Source organism: Thunnus maccoyii, chromosome 7, assembly GCF_910596095.1.
Source record: "Thunnus maccoyii chromosome 7, fThuMac1.1, whole genome shotgun sequence".
NCBI lineage: Eukaryota > Metazoa > Chordata > Actinopteri > Scombriformes > Scombridae > Thunnus > Thunnus maccoyii.
Window position 1 is genome coordinate 16,537,172 of NC_056539.1, and position 15,608 is coordinate 16,552,779.

General features: G+C 39.9%; 1 protein-coding gene across 1 annotated transcript in view; it reads left to right on the forward strand.

Annotated features, from left to right (window-relative positions):
• Positions 1-3,096: 3,096 nt before the first annotated feature.
• Positions 3,097-15,608, forward strand: part of insrb (insulin receptor b) — a 78,971-nt gene continuing 66,459 nt past the window's right edge. The window contains exon 1 of the mRNA XM_042416493.1: positions 3,097-4,707. Coding sequence (XP_042272427.1) covers positions 4,614-4,707 — 94 coding nt within the window. The 5' untranslated portion in view covers positions 3,097-4,613. The remainder of the gene's footprint in view (positions 4,708-15,608) is intronic.

Genomic DNA, 15,608 nt, shown 5'->3' on the forward strand with positions numbered 1-15,608 from the left:
ACACTATGGAGAGAATAAGCTGTTTATGAGTGTTTAAAAACCCCATACTTGATTCACAATTCTTTTATTTGCAGTCGCTTTACCAAAGAATTCCTACAACCAACCCAATACTACATGTACATGCTGAGAGAATCGCATCATGTGTGTTTGACATACCCTCTACGCTTTCCTCTCAGGTCAAACTTAATCCTATTTATTCACAACATTAGAACCCTTTGTCCCTGTTTGACATTTGGAGTAAGTGAATTGGCTGAGGTTATTTTTAGTGCCATCTACTGAAATGAAGTCGTAGTACAATGGAGCCAGAGCAGGAATGTAGTGCTACACAAGTGCTGCATGTGTAGACTCATATAACAGCTAGGTTAGTGGGATAAAAAGCCTTTCACTCGACTCTCTCTCTCTCCACTCCCACTGAAAAAAGGAAAGAATATGGGGCTGTAGTACAGTACTTGTGTGAAGAGAAGAGAAGACGCAAGTGCGTGTGTGTGTGTGTGTGTGTGCCTCCGATTGGCGTCAGACAGCGTGACTACCACAAAGAGATCTGTTTTGACTAGATTCCACAACCCTTAGTCCTTCAGACCTGTGACATTTAATCTTACTAAGACCTCATTTACTCTGTTCACTGGGTAACAACATTCCTCAGATTAACAACAAGCCTGGTCCACAAGCTCTTAGCAGACTAGTGTGTACCCATCCAAGCACACAAACGGCACCCCTATGTGATAAACAAAAAGTACATGTTCTATTCTTCTTCTACTCTATGTCATCAGTCCCTCAGGTTCAGGAGAAAAATGTGTTAAGGTTCAGCCTCTCTGTTAGTGCTGGTAGGAAGAACTTCCAGGTATTGCGTGCAGTTAAGTTCCTTCAATAGGACAAGTTTCATTACAAGGATATTTGCTATGCAAATCTGAGAGAACAGTGTGCGTGTACCGTCCTCACTGCAGGCAGGTATTTTACTTCCTGGCTTCAGGGCCGAGGCAGTTTGTAATGTTTACACTGCTCTACGACACAGAGAGACTTTGCTTTGCCTACAATCTGACTGGTTTATGACAATGTGAAAAAGAAAATCTGGTGGCAATGGAAAAGGAACATAAAACAGCCGCATGTTATCCTGTTTTATTTCTGTTATTATGTTTTTAGTGTTGGTCCGTCTCAGCTGAACAGCTGTTGCTTGCTACCCGGATCAGTTTGTATGCAGGGCAGATTTTTGGTCTTTTTGTTTCACCAGTGGTTTTAATAAATGCAGGTTTTCCACAAAATATATATGAAGAGTTTCGTTCCAAAATGCTACATGAAGTTGCTATGTGAACTTCATGTAGAAACATTTGAAAAATTTGTTCTGTCCTTAAAAAATAACTATCTTCTAACCCAGAAGTTTCCAATCCGATGTGGTCATGACCTCCACAAGGGATCACGAGATGAATCTAAGGGGCTGCAAGATGAAAAAGCCAAAAACTAAATTCTGTATGTGTACAAGGTTATGTTTCTTTTTTCAGATTTTCCTCTATTTTTTTTCCTTTTTTCTTGTGAAATGATAAATAGTTTTACATCATCAAACCTGAGGAGTTGCAAGTTGCTTTGTATTAAGGGATCGCACACAAATTTAATTTAATAATTAAATTAGCCCATACAAAGTGCTTAACTTTCACAACAGAAAACTTTTTTTTTTTTTAATGACCAATGTCTCACTTTAGAAGAAAACCCTTCATATGTTGTCAGGAATCATTTCAGCTCTCCTTTAATGTCAAAGTCAAGGTAGACAAAGGCAGGAATATTGATAATAATTGTCTTTTAAGATAATCAATAATTGTCTTTTATGAAAAGCAGACAAGGTACAATTGCTTTCTGAAAAGATTTTATCAGTTGTTGATTCATGTGGTTCTGTTATCTTCTTCTTTGTTGTTATTTTCTAATATATTTTAATGTTGTTGCTGTCTTGATAAAGGTCAGTGGACTGTTTACACACCAAGCACACTAATGTGTAAGTACAGGACTTCATCTTTCGATCCCTGACAAAATCTGATATGTTGTATTTTAATGAATATATTTTAATATTGTCAAAAAAAAAAAAAAAAAAAAAAAAAAAAAAAAAAATATATATATATATATATATATATATATATATGTATCAGTGAATGGGCATGTACTGTACATAGCCTATAAATACAGAACAGTTGATTATGCATGCAAGTGTAAATCAATCTTTGAATAAAAAATATTCCTTGATTTCCTTTGTGGTTGAGAAGACTGTTATAAAAAGGGTAAAAACATCAAACAAACCCCAAAACAGAACTGCTAGGCTACGTCATACAGAGCTATTGTGTCCATAAACTGGAAGGATTAGCGTTCCAGTTGAAACTTCCCTTTACTAAACAGTCTGCTGTTGAATATTAACTGACGATTTAACAGGTAATTTCCCCCGTTTTTAAACAGATATTATTCCATACAGATGATCAATATCAGAAAGAAATCTCCTGCTCGACATATGTATTTATTTAATTTACACTATTCCCTTTTTTCAGCCCTTACATACTTTTCAGGGTCAAATTTGAACCATTTTTACACTTGAGAGCAGTAAAAACATCCTTAACACATTTCTTTTAGCCTGAATTTGACCCAGAATATACAAAAATGGAAATATTTCAACATTTTTGTGTAGCTGATACACATTTTTGTAGAGACTTTGACCCATATTTATATTAAAAAAAAAAATCACCATTCAAAAATACTGTTGCATTATTCACATTTAATATAATTAATTCAAATTGTTATTTTCTCCTGTTTTATTGAAACATATGACTTTTATATAGTGTGATTGTAAATGTTTTTTCTCCATTAACAAAAAGTGTAAAAACTAAAGAATAGACTCTCTCTGCTCTCTGAAAGCTCCATTAAGGATTAATCAGCCGTTTATCTGTGACTGATCAGGTATTCATGAATGATTAGTGGCTCAGAAATTTGGTATAGAGACTAACTATGAGGGGAAAACTGTGAAGGATCAGAATATGAACAGTTTTTAAGGGTTAAAGGGTGTTAATGTGTGTTTACCTCCCCCTCTGCCCCCCCCCCCCCCCCCCACCTGACAAAGAGCACCGGTGTACCGACACCAGCGGCAGCGCGGGCTCAGACACTCCAGATCCGCACTGTGGTGGTTGAGCGACGGGTACTCCGCTCCGGGTTTTGCGGCCGGCCATGTGTGGCCCAGCTGAGGTGACTGGCAGGACTTGTTTACTGGTGGAGAGACTCGCAGAAAGAGAGACGGAAAGAGGGGGAACCTGAGGGAGAGCAATCGCTAAACGGAACGGGAATCCAAGTTTTTACACTTGACCCGTCTTTTTAAAGTCTTTTCATGTTTGTTTACCTCATCCTATTTTGACTATCGGAGACGGGATACCTACTTTGTGTGCGTTTTTTCTATTTTATTTTAACTCTATCGCCGACACTGAAACCTGGTTTGTTTTGGATTAGCTAGCTACCGTTAGCTGTTTTTCCCCCATCAGCTAACGTTAATCAGAGAAAAAGCCAACGGGCGGCGCGTGGTGGAGAGTTTTCTCACTTCACAGCAACGTGCAGGTTGAACGCGGCCGTTGTTTTCCCCCCCATCACTCACAGTAGAAAAGGAAAAGAAGTAACATTTATCTCCTCAAGTTTTCCCTCTGTTGTTTTCTTTCTTTCGTTTTTTTTTCTACCGTTTTATGGGAGCTCCTTCGTTTTGCGGCGTGGTGGTCAGCGGGGGTGAAGGAGTTCAGAGGAAGGTCGTAGTGGGGAAAGAAAGCTGTGTCGCTGCACGTAGCTGTTCGGAGGAGTTTCCTGGGATGTGCTCCCGTTTGTCTTAAGAAAAAAAAAGGGTGAGCTTTTGAGAAGATACCAGCAAACAGAGGGAGGGGGGGGGACCATAAAGACCTGTGGACTTCAAAAAGAGAGAGCGCAACCCTCCCACCCCTCCACTAACCCCCCCCAACCACTGCCAACTCCCGTTCTTGGCTCTGTGTTTGGGCGATATCCACAACTTCAGCCCATGTCTGCTGGAAGAACAGAAGAGGAGGAGGAGGCTGCTTTTTAAACGCTGTGCATGAGAAAATGTTTGTTTTTGAAGTGGGTCTTTCCTCATTGGAGCAGTGCATTACAGAGAAATGAGCCAGTGGATCTCCTTCTTGGACCTCCAGACTAGCCCTCAGCGTGTGGGATATTATTATTATTATTATTATTATTAATAATACTATTATTTCTCTCTTGAGTGGAACAGCGAAACCAAACAGATGAACGCGGACTGTCGCCTTCACTTATGGAAGATGAAGATTTTCACTCGTACATGTGTCGTCAGAACCCAAGATCACGTTATTTAGTGGTCTGCAATTATTTCCAGGGCTCACATACATCACAAACTTGGCTGGGAAGATACTCATACATTTATTACCCCCCGGTTTACGGGGGGCAACCTCGACTAAGTTGATTATATCGGAGCTTTTAAGTTTTTAAGAAATTGTTGAATACTTTTTTTTGATATCCCAGCGCCTTTGAAAGAAACATTTCTCCTTCAAGATTGGAGTTTTTTTTATTTTTCTTTTTTGGAGAAGCTTCAAGAGGAGAGCACAACTTATCCTCAAGTCAAAATGAGGCGGTGGACGCTAAAGCTGCGAGCACAAATTGTGTTTTTTATCATCTGCGCCTGTATTATATGCCAGTGTGGACTCATCAATGGAGAAAGTAAGTATTGTTTTTTAAAATTTTCCTGATCAGTGTTGCTGTATGTTTCTCATTGCACATATTAACATCCAACTGTTGGGGACTGGTTAGTTTACACAATTATTTGTTGACTTTAATTAAATACCATAATATACTAGATATTACAAATGTAAATTCTAAATTTTTGTCAGCTTATTGCAGTATTTTTTAGCATAAACTACCATTAAGTTTGATAAAGACACCCGAAAACATGCAACAGGGTTTAATTATTTAGACACTGTAAATTACAATATAAATATTTTGTGACTGTTGAACAAATAAAATACTTGAAATAAATAAAACAAAACAAGATATTCTGTAGTACCACTGAATCTTATTTAAGTACCAGAAGGAATATTAGAGCGATGAGAGAGCTCAGAAAAATTTATTGTCTTTATTTTATCAATTAATTTCCCTCATGAGTCCCTCGCCTTTATTCTGGCGCATGCGTAAAGTGTAGTATGGGGTCTAATTAAGGAGCTGGTAATTTCGGTTTTCTCATATGCGTGGCTGCGTGCTAATAATTGATATTCCTCCGTAAAAGTCATTGAGGAATATCCCCGCCCCCTCGTGCTGTCTCTTAAAGGTACATATTGTAGCGGCCTGTGTCGGATGAGCCAGCCCCAGGGCCAGATTAGTTGCTGTAACTGGACGAGGGTGGTCTGCTGCAGCGCGTCTAAACTGGGAGTAGCAGGATTGGCCCTGTGAGCGCAGCTAGGCCTCTCATGGCGACAGACACACACCAACAACACACACACACACACGGCGCTGCTGCAGCCTGAACGTAAACAAATTAGCCGCCGACGCTAAGAAGTCTCTTTATAGGTGGCGGATTAGCCTACATCGCTCTTTTGCTCTAGTTCCGACTAAAGTATGGGCGTCTTCCTCTACGGAGGATGTCTGTTCCGTGTTGTGTGTGTGTGGTTTTTTGTGTGTGTGTTTTTTTTTTATCAATGAATTAGGAGCTTGATAATAATGTAACGGCGTGTAATCTAAACAGTGCTGAGAAAGATAATGATCCCGCTGTAAACTGCCTAATGACCTCGCTTTAATAATATCAGTGGAGTGATCATTTGCAGGGAATTTAGTTTTCAATTGGGGCGATTACTGCAAGCTGCTGCTGCAGCATTAAAACCAGGAATATAGTGGAAGGAAAAGCCCACCTATAGGTGATAGTGAGGACCACTGTACCCTCCCTTCTTTGTGTTTGTTGTTATTTGATCATGTTTATCCCCTGTGTTACGCTGGCAAGCCATCATGTGGTAAAATGATATAAAGAAATATGAGGTTAAATTGGTTCTGTCATAAAATTGATTTAGGTGTATATTTTTGGTCATAATTTTTATAATTCTTACTTCGGCCATGTCTTTCTTATATTTACTGTTGTTTAAAGGGCAGTCGATAGTGGAAGAGAAGTGAACGAAAGGCAAAAAGTGGACCTTGATACTTTATTTAAACGAATACATTTGAGCATGTGATAAACTTAGTAGAGTAGTGTTATCTCAGTTTCAATGAATGAATGTCTGTAAAACAAATTAACTGGCTGCTATACAGATGCATTAAAATTAATTAATACACATTGTCACTTTTTTTGTATATCTGTGGTTTAACCTTTGGCCTACATTTATGCCTTTGAGATTGGTGTTGAGTGTTTTAGATGATGTGTTGCACAAGTTCACAAAGTGTTTCAGTACATGAACTTAATCCACGTGGATAAACACAGTGAGCAGTTTGACCAGTTTAAAATCACCTTAATTAAATTATTGATAAAACAGGATTAGCTGTTTCTTGTCTTCAATTAAGTAACATTAGTGATCTTCAGACTTTGAGCTGTGTTACTTAAAAATGGCTCCCAGTGGCCAGGTTCAAAGGAAATGTTCTGGACACTTTACACAGGTCATGTATGCAGACAGAACAGAGGCCCCTGAAAGGGGTCCTATGAGACTGGGCTGCTGGCACCCCTCCTTCCTCTTTCTTCTTTCTTTCTCTCTCTTTTTCCCTGTCTGTCTCTCAGGGAGTGGGGTACATGTCATTGGCTGTTTCTGGTTCCTGATTTTCTCAGTTCTCTGGGAAGTGACCATATTTGGCACTCTTGAGATGTTTACGCCTAAAGGGGGGACAACAACCAAAATACTTTGAATATTTCATTCTGAATCCACACGCTGCCTGACATCTCCACCTCAGTCATGGGAAACAGTATTGATATATAAACCAGGCTGTGGCTCTGATCTGCTGACTGCACTCTAGAGAATGTAATAAAGAGCTTTTTACAGGCTGTTGTTAGCTTGAATTTTGATGGTCCTGTTGGTCACGGTTATCAGCAAACCGTTTTCTAAAGTAATCGCTGAGCTGTCTCCTGGTCTAACTCACGAAAAACAAGTTGTGCAACTGGGAGCCTTGCCCCCTTCTTGTTCCTCTCAGGCTTGTAAGCACAGCTCTGTTGGAAAGGGGTAGTGTGTATGTGTGTGTGCATGTGTTGTTATGTATGCTTTCCATGTGCTTCTGTAACCCGCCCTGTCACACAGAGCTGCATTAAAGCCTCACACATTTCCCGCTCTGACAATCTGAGTTAAATATCCAAAAATGTCTTCTTTATTCAGGAAGAACAGTTGAATAGTTGTGATCTTCCATTACAGCTGATGGATTAATGTGTTGATTTATAAAATTAGGGCTACAGCAGGAGGATGGCCAAGTAGAGATGCCCTCCATTTGTGTGTGAGTTTGTCTGCAGCCCATTTGGATACTCAGGCACTCTTCACTGAAGTGCACAGTGGCATTTTCCGACAATGCTGTGCATGTTGTGGAATGTGTTTGAAGTGGCCCACCATGTAGGTGCCTGTGCATGTGTCACTGTGTGTGTGTGTGTGTGTGTGTGTATTGTGTGTACACGTTTATCAGTATGCACCCCAGCCACCCTGTGCTGTCTGCAGGATCTCATCTCTCAGCTCCTGACCTGCCCACTTCCGGGCAATGTATGTTTTCGGTGTATCTGTGTGTGTGTGTGTGTGTGTGTGTGTGTGTGGGTCCAGAGGAGGTGGCTATGCATGAGAACAGTGTGTACTAGAGCGGCAGGCTCAAGAGTGGGCTGCCTGTTATCACTAGCCCATGTGCCCTGAGTGGCCCCTTGCCCCCCCCCCCCCCTCACACACACACACACACACACACACACACACACACATCCAATTCATCAAATGGACATACTGTTGAGGTGTATTGTTGTGAAATTAGCAAGCATTAATGCATGACGAGCTGTCCTAATACATGAAAGCAATGAATAATGCAGAGGTGAAAAATGTCATGATAAAAGCAAAGCAGAGTGAGCATTTCTCTGCTGAATCCGTTATTTTATATCAGGACATCTTGGAGGACGTTATTGTGCTCATGTGATGGCCTGTTGAAAAGGAAGGAAAGCATCTGCATTTAAATAAATTTGTAGAAGTTGATTTGCAGTCAGTTTAACCCACATTTAAGTCGCCAGTTAGTTAACTGTAAATGTAGTCAAACATAAGTATTGTCGGCATTATTACCTACAAATTTAAATACCTTGTAACAGTCATAAGAGTGAAAAATGCCCAGCTCTATTTCACAGAACCCAAAGTGATGTCTTCACGTTGCTTGTTTTGTCGCCGCAGTTTGCAATATTGTAAGGCAAGAAAAGAAAAGATAATCGTCTCATTCAAGAAGTCAGAACCATCAAAAGTTCAGCTTTTTGCTTGAAAAATGCCTCAAAGATGGATCAGTTATCAAAATTAGTTGCTTATCAATTTTCTGTGGATCAACTAATCGGCTCTAGTAGATTTGATTTGTTCTGGTATACAAGTTCACAAACACATATGAGCCGGGCTATATGAGGCTAAATTATGGACTAAATGTGCCTTCAATAGTTAGGGTTAGATATACTGTGTAATACTTTTTGTAGGTTTGAGTAGAATCAAGATAGTAATACTGCTGTAGCTGATATGAAGGTGTATCATTGAAACTATATAATGTACAGTTACTGTCATTAACCATTTACCAAACATACAGTATTCAAAATGAGTCACAGGTAATTTCCTGTCGCAGTGTTGTTGTTTGCTTCAGTAATAGCTGTTTTATCTGCTGTTCTCATGCCTCGCTATTAGAACAGCCAGTACTGTATGTTTAATGGGCTCCATGCAGAATCGTGGCTTTCACAATACAGCCCCACTGCTGATTGCAGATTGCCATTGTATGTTTGGGTAGTCCATGTTCACAGAGCTAGCAGACAATGAGGGTCATGAACTGAGGCTCCACCAGCTGTGTGTTGCGTTTCGAGTGTTAGCCAGGAAGGCAATATGTACTGCTAAAGGAAATTAACTGTTGGGGTTCCTTTCCTAAGTGCTTCCTCCTCTGCTCTTATCTTTCCAAGTATCCCTTTCAACTTCTCCTAACTTGCCAACGCATTTTTTGTTGTTGTTGTCGTTCATCTTGCGTGTGTGTTCCAGGCAGTCTTTTCCAATAGCAATGCAAGCGGAGGATGAAAAACACAACCTGACCTTTTGACTCCCGCAATTCACAGTTTGATCGGCCCGACAAGCAAATACATTCCTGTAACGTGTTTGCTTGTGTGTTCGGTTTTGTCTGCTTTCGACAGACTCTTCAACACTATGTTGACATTGTTTTCATTTTGTGATCAATTGAAAAGGGTGGAAGGATTTTCCCCCATTCAGCCTTTGTGAAGGAGAAAAGATCATTACACAGATCGCAGTATTCTCAACAAGTTCTTGATTTTTAAAACAGCATCAGATTTGACACTTAACACATATTGTTAGTCTCTTAAGATTTGTCTAGTTTTTAAGTGTTGTTGTGAAGCACAATGTGCAGACATGCTGAAGGTTGACATTGACATGGATAACTTTTAAGCAGTTCTTGGCCAAATATTACCTCCCTTTTTTGATTTTTAGTCTACAAACAAGTTCATACAAAAGTAAGATCTGTTATCTCATTTTAAGAAGTTTAACACTGAGAATAACCCAACTGATACTGAATTATCTAACTAAACTAAAGGATCATGCTATGACAACTTTTATCTGTCAGTTTGGTGTGTGAAATTACTCTAAATACTACAATACCAACGAGCCTCAGTGTCCATTACTATTAACAGGACAGCCTGAAGCCAGAATCACAGTTCTAGTGTATTCATTTATATTCTTGAATTTGTCATTGCTGAATTGATCCAAAATCTGAAAATAAACTGAGTCACTTTGATGTCATAAAAAAAGTACCAAAAGTACCAGAGTTGGGCTGCTAAGTGTAGGTCTTTAAAATGAAGAGGAGGTAAACATGTTTGCTCAACAAGTAGGGTAATAAACAATAGGTTTTAGATGGACAGATGGAGAGAAAGAGAGAGAATGTCACCTGCATTTTGAACATAACATGCTTTTTTGGGAGACGTTAATAGTTGCTTCAGCCACAATGTTTTGAGACTGCGGATTACCCAGTGGTGGTCCTTAGATTGAGGTCTTTTGATGGAAGATGTCAGAAAAAAAACAGCTATAGCCTTTCTAACAGCCAGATTTTTACAAAGATGCATATTATCTCTTATTAACAAGTGACAAGACATTTTTTTAAAGAGTATAGCTGCTACTGCACCTGCTGTAAAAAATAAACTAATGAATGATTATAGTTCTCTTGAAAGGTGGCTAAAAATTCCAGAAATTAAAGTTGAAATGAAAATTGATTGATTGATTTGTCACTAGATTTCTAATTAGCCCTGAGATGCAATTCTTTGAGAACACTTGGATCAGAGGAGGTTTTCCCTATCCATCGCAATATCATGTCAGGCTGTAAATGAAGTGAACAATTGGAATAAGTGTATCTGTCTTTACAGTTCTGTGATAGGCAGAACTATAGTTCAAAATACAAAGCTTAGCCGATGCCATCCTCTCTGACTCCCATTCCTAGATAGAGAACTGTGGCTGTTTATGTAAACCTCTGCTCACTGCACAGAAATGTAGTCTAGCTGGGAGGGGATGGGATGCTGGGGAACACACACACACACACACACACACACACACACACAGACAAACACAGAGTGCGCCGTTACGCCATGCTGCAACAATCTGATTTGATAGTCCTTGTTGCTGTTTGGATCTGCCCTATTTTAACCATTGGTGACTTCACACTGTAAAATCCACGTTGAGCCGTCCCTGTAATGCGGGGATCAGCAAAGGGATCTTTTGGGGCCCTTTTGCAGGCAGGACCAGACACTGGCTGAGACAATGTCCTTGTCCTAATGTGAGTAAATTTGAAAATCCATCTTCTTTTTCTCCATTTTGGCTGTCTATCCTCAGCAGCGTGATATTTTTGACCATCAGTGTGGTTTTTTTGTTGGGGTTTTTTTTTTTTTTGCAAAGATGCTGTCTGAAGTTGGTAAAGTTGAAAATGACTGTGATGGATGATGAACATCCTGTGTATATATCGTCCTGTGGTCCCGGCTCTAACTACACATCCAAAAAGACTCCCTGGTACAGTCAGTTGTTCACCTTTTGCTTTGTAAACAACTGTTGAAAAATAGTGAAAACCTGTTTGGTAGAAACCAGGTAAAGCTTCTGGTTCAAGCGGTTGACGCCTGTTGGATGGACTGAAGTCTTTTTATGTAAGCAATTGTGGAATTGACATTTTTAACAGTGTTTCTAAATTAATCTACATTAGCATAGATATGAGCGAGGAGGGTCGGCTAAATGGGGGTCTCTGTTGTCGCCATGATAGCTGCATAGGACAGATGTAATATAAAGTTGAACAACTTGGTAGATAAAATCTTCTGTGCATATACAGTTTTATACTGAACTTTGGACAACCCTGAAATTTCGAAACTAAATGATGAGATTCGAATTCACTCAAATATATGTAAGTTGAAACTGACAGAAGTATATGGTATCCATCTTTCTTTATTTCACATTGAATATAACTGAAACTTTTGATTTACAACTTAAAATATTATTTAATACAATAAAACAAATGAAAACGTCATGACCAAAACTATTGGTACCTTAACTTAATATTTTGTAGCACAGCCTTTTGAGGCAATAACCGCAGTCAAGCGCTTTCTGTAACTCTGAATAAGGTTACGACACTTCTCCACTGGTAGTTTGGCCTACTCTTCTTGAGCAAACTGCACCAGTTCTCTCAGGTTTGATGGGTGCCATCTCCCAACTGCAAGTTTCAGCTCTTTCCACAGATGTTCAATGGGATTCAGATCAGGACTCATAGCAGGCCACTTCAGAACAGTCAAACGTTTTCTTCTCATCCACTCTTGGGTGCTTTTTGATATATGTTTAGGGTCATTATCCTGCTGGAAGACCCATGACCTGTGACTAAGACACAGCTTTCTGACACTGGGCTGTATGTTTCACTCCAAAATGCCTTGATAGTCTTCTGATTTCATTGTGCCCTGAAACCCAGTGCCTGAGGCAGCAAAGCAACCCCACAACATCACTGAGCTTCCTCCATGTTTCACAGTAGGCATGGTGTACTTTTCTCTTTTCTTTTGTAAACACAAGGTTAGTGTGATTTACCAAAAAGCTCTAATTTTGTTTCATCCGTCCAAAGCACATTCTCCCAGAAGGACTGTGGCTTGTCAACATGCATTTTGGCAAAGTCTAGTCTGCCTATTTTGTGTCTTTCTCTTGGAAGTGGGGTCTTCCTGGGTCTTCTACCATGGAGCCCATTTTCATTCAGACAGCGACGGATGGTGCGACTTGAAACTATTGTACCTTGAACTTGAACATCAGCTTGGATCTGTATTGAAGTTTTTCTTGGTACTTTCGCGACCATTTGAGCAACCCTTCTGTTCAATTTCGGGCCAATTTTCCTCTTGCGACCACGTCCAGAGATGTTGGCTCCATGGGTAACATTGGCAACAGAGGTCACAGGAACATCAGGCTCTTCTGAGATGGTCTCGTAACCTTTCCGTTGACCATGCTTGGCTATTACATTTTTTCTAATGTCCTCAGACCACTCTCTAGTTTTCCTTCTGTTTTCCATGTTCAATGTGATGCACACAGTGGCACAAAACAGCAGAGTCAGTAATTTTCTCCTTTTAAACTGGCTGCATGAGTGATTATAAGATTGAAAACACCTGTGACACTAATTAAAACACAATAGTCTGCTTAAAGTATCACTACAAATCAATTATTTCTTACAACTTCTACAGGCTACAAGTAACAGGCTATATTGGAATGTTTTTGTAGAATAAACATAAACATGCATCGATAATAAACTATCTTTTAATTTCAACATTGTTCATGGTGAATGCATTATTTTAATAGAATGTAAGGGTACCAATAATTTCGGCCATGTCTGTATAAAATTAATCTTCCATTAAAAGTGCACCACATGTGACATGAAGGCTTGGTTGTGTCAGTGATTTACATAATGTTTATATTTTATAATGCGCAGGTTGTAACCACATGCTTTGAACATTGATTATCACTTACAATTGTAATAATTCTGCTTTTTGAGCCAATTATGCTGTCGATTGTATAAACTTTTCAACTAATATTGCTTGCATCTCAGACAAAACACAAATCAAATCAAACTTAATTTTGTTGCTCCACTGTTGATGCAAAAACCGAAAGGGGGTGTCCACATTTTTTGCATGTCACTATATGTACGCAACTCTGTGCAAAGTTCACCCTCTTTGTATCTGTATCATGTATCTGAGTGTATACGAGCACTGGGATGCGTGTGTGTGTGTGTGTGTTTGTTGGGCTGCAGTGGCTGTGTAATTGAACCTGATGGGTTAAATTTATTTTGAGGACTGTCATATGACTGAGAAGTGGCCGTTTGACACACAGCCCAGTGTGTCTCTTAGCAGTTAATTACAAACACACGCACACACAGGACTGTAAGGTTGATCAGTGTTATTGAGCAGAAGATCGGAAAGATTCAACCTATGAAATAAATACATAGAATACTAAAGATGAATGAGAGATATAGCAATCAATCAAAGCTGATAGTAAATGTCAAATTAATTTACACGTCATGTTTTTATAGACCTAGTTGACATTTGTGATCACAGTCATGCAAATTCAACCAATTCTTTGCAAATTTGTTTGATTCCAGCTATGTTTTTGGTCAAATTTGAAAGAAGGTTATAAGATGTTCTAATTCCTTCACTTTCCTGCATAAAATAATTAAAATCAGAATCAAACCTGGACTTCAACGAGCCAGAAAGCATTTGTTTCTAGTGTACTCCTGAGTGAGAAACATGCTACAGATTTGATGATTAAATGTGGGAACTGAAGCAGGGTGAAGAAAGTTGTTTGCACCACAACTTTTACTCCCTCTCTCCCTCCTTTGTGAATGTTGTGACACTTGGCTTGCTATCTCTCTCCCGCCTCACGCCGGAGCTCCCTCTACTCCCATATCCATCTCTCATTCTTTCCCCCCCCCTCCCCTCTCCGTTTGCTTTTACGTTCAGGGGTAAGAGGGTTCACTCTCATCCGCTGATTTGTTTTTCTTTCACACTGCAGATGCGCACAGCCTGCAGACCTACGCACACACACACACACATACACACACATACACACACCTGCTAATCCCACTCTGTATGGGGTGGGAAAGCCTCCTCTTTCAAACCTCTTAAAGGTGTGAACACCATCCATTTGACACCTCTCTCTCTCTCTCCCCTCTTTTTTTTTGTTTTCTCCTCTCTTATTAGGCCTGCTTGCACCAGCTGGGCCTAAGTGATGCTTAACACACCTGCACATGGTGAACAACAGCACCCAGTCACATGGACTTTTCTGATTATGTTGCTGCTCTGCATCTGCGTGTGTTCATGTGTGCGTCTCTGTGTCGTTTTATGAGCACTGATGCTTGTATGTGTAATGCGTTCGGTGACGGCGTGTGTGTCGGTTAGGGGTGGGGGGTGGGGGGGGGGTGGGCTCTGTTTTTGTCCTGATGAACCAGCCTGAGATGGGTTACTATGGTGACAGGACTAGCTGTGCTGGCAGTAGGCTACACTGCTCCCCCCCCCCCACCACCTCCCCTTTCTAAATACTCTAGACTGACTGCATTTAACTCCCATTTAACTTATTTATGTAGTTTTAATACATGACGACAGAAGGTAGGGACTTGTCATGTCATTATACATGCTATAGTAACATATTGAGTTGTAGTTGTATAATGCAGTTGTGTAATGTCACAAAGGCTCAGTACCTGTTACGCAGTCAGGATCTTTATCCAATCAACATGTGTCGTGTTCAATGGGGGAACAAGTCATTGAATCTGCTACTATCACTGCTGGATTATGTCCTAAAAAGATTCTCTTCACACACACTTTCTTCACCGTAGCCTCACCATTATCTCAGCAGATGGAGATAATGGTGCCCACTGCGCTGCTTCTCCGTACAATTTCACCCACTGTAGTCATAGAGCCAGATGGGTGAAAATCTGGCCATGCCTTGCAAAACTACTGGCCAAGCAGTAAATGTAATCCCTTAATTATAGATTATGTGCTCATATGATTTCATTAGGGCTTTTTTATTAACTGTTGACTGTTTTTTTAATAACCGGTTTGTTTCTGCAATTTGTAAGCGGTCTTTATTCTTGGCAGTGATACATGTAATAACGAACCCACTAATATGTAGCCTGGTACATGTAAGAAATAAATCTCACAAGCTCAGTTTTTGTGAAACCGAGAATCAGTTGAGCCATCTCACATTTTGTTCTGGACTAATCAACCGACTATAGGGAGTGTCGAGATGATGATCTGACTCACCACCTTTCATAACTAGCTAAAAACTAAGCGTTGTAGATCACTGTAGTGCGTATTTCTCTCTCATATGTATTCAGAAACCGAATTTGAAAGATGATTTAACAGAAATTGACGGTGTGTTTCCAAAATAGCCACAGTGTATCTC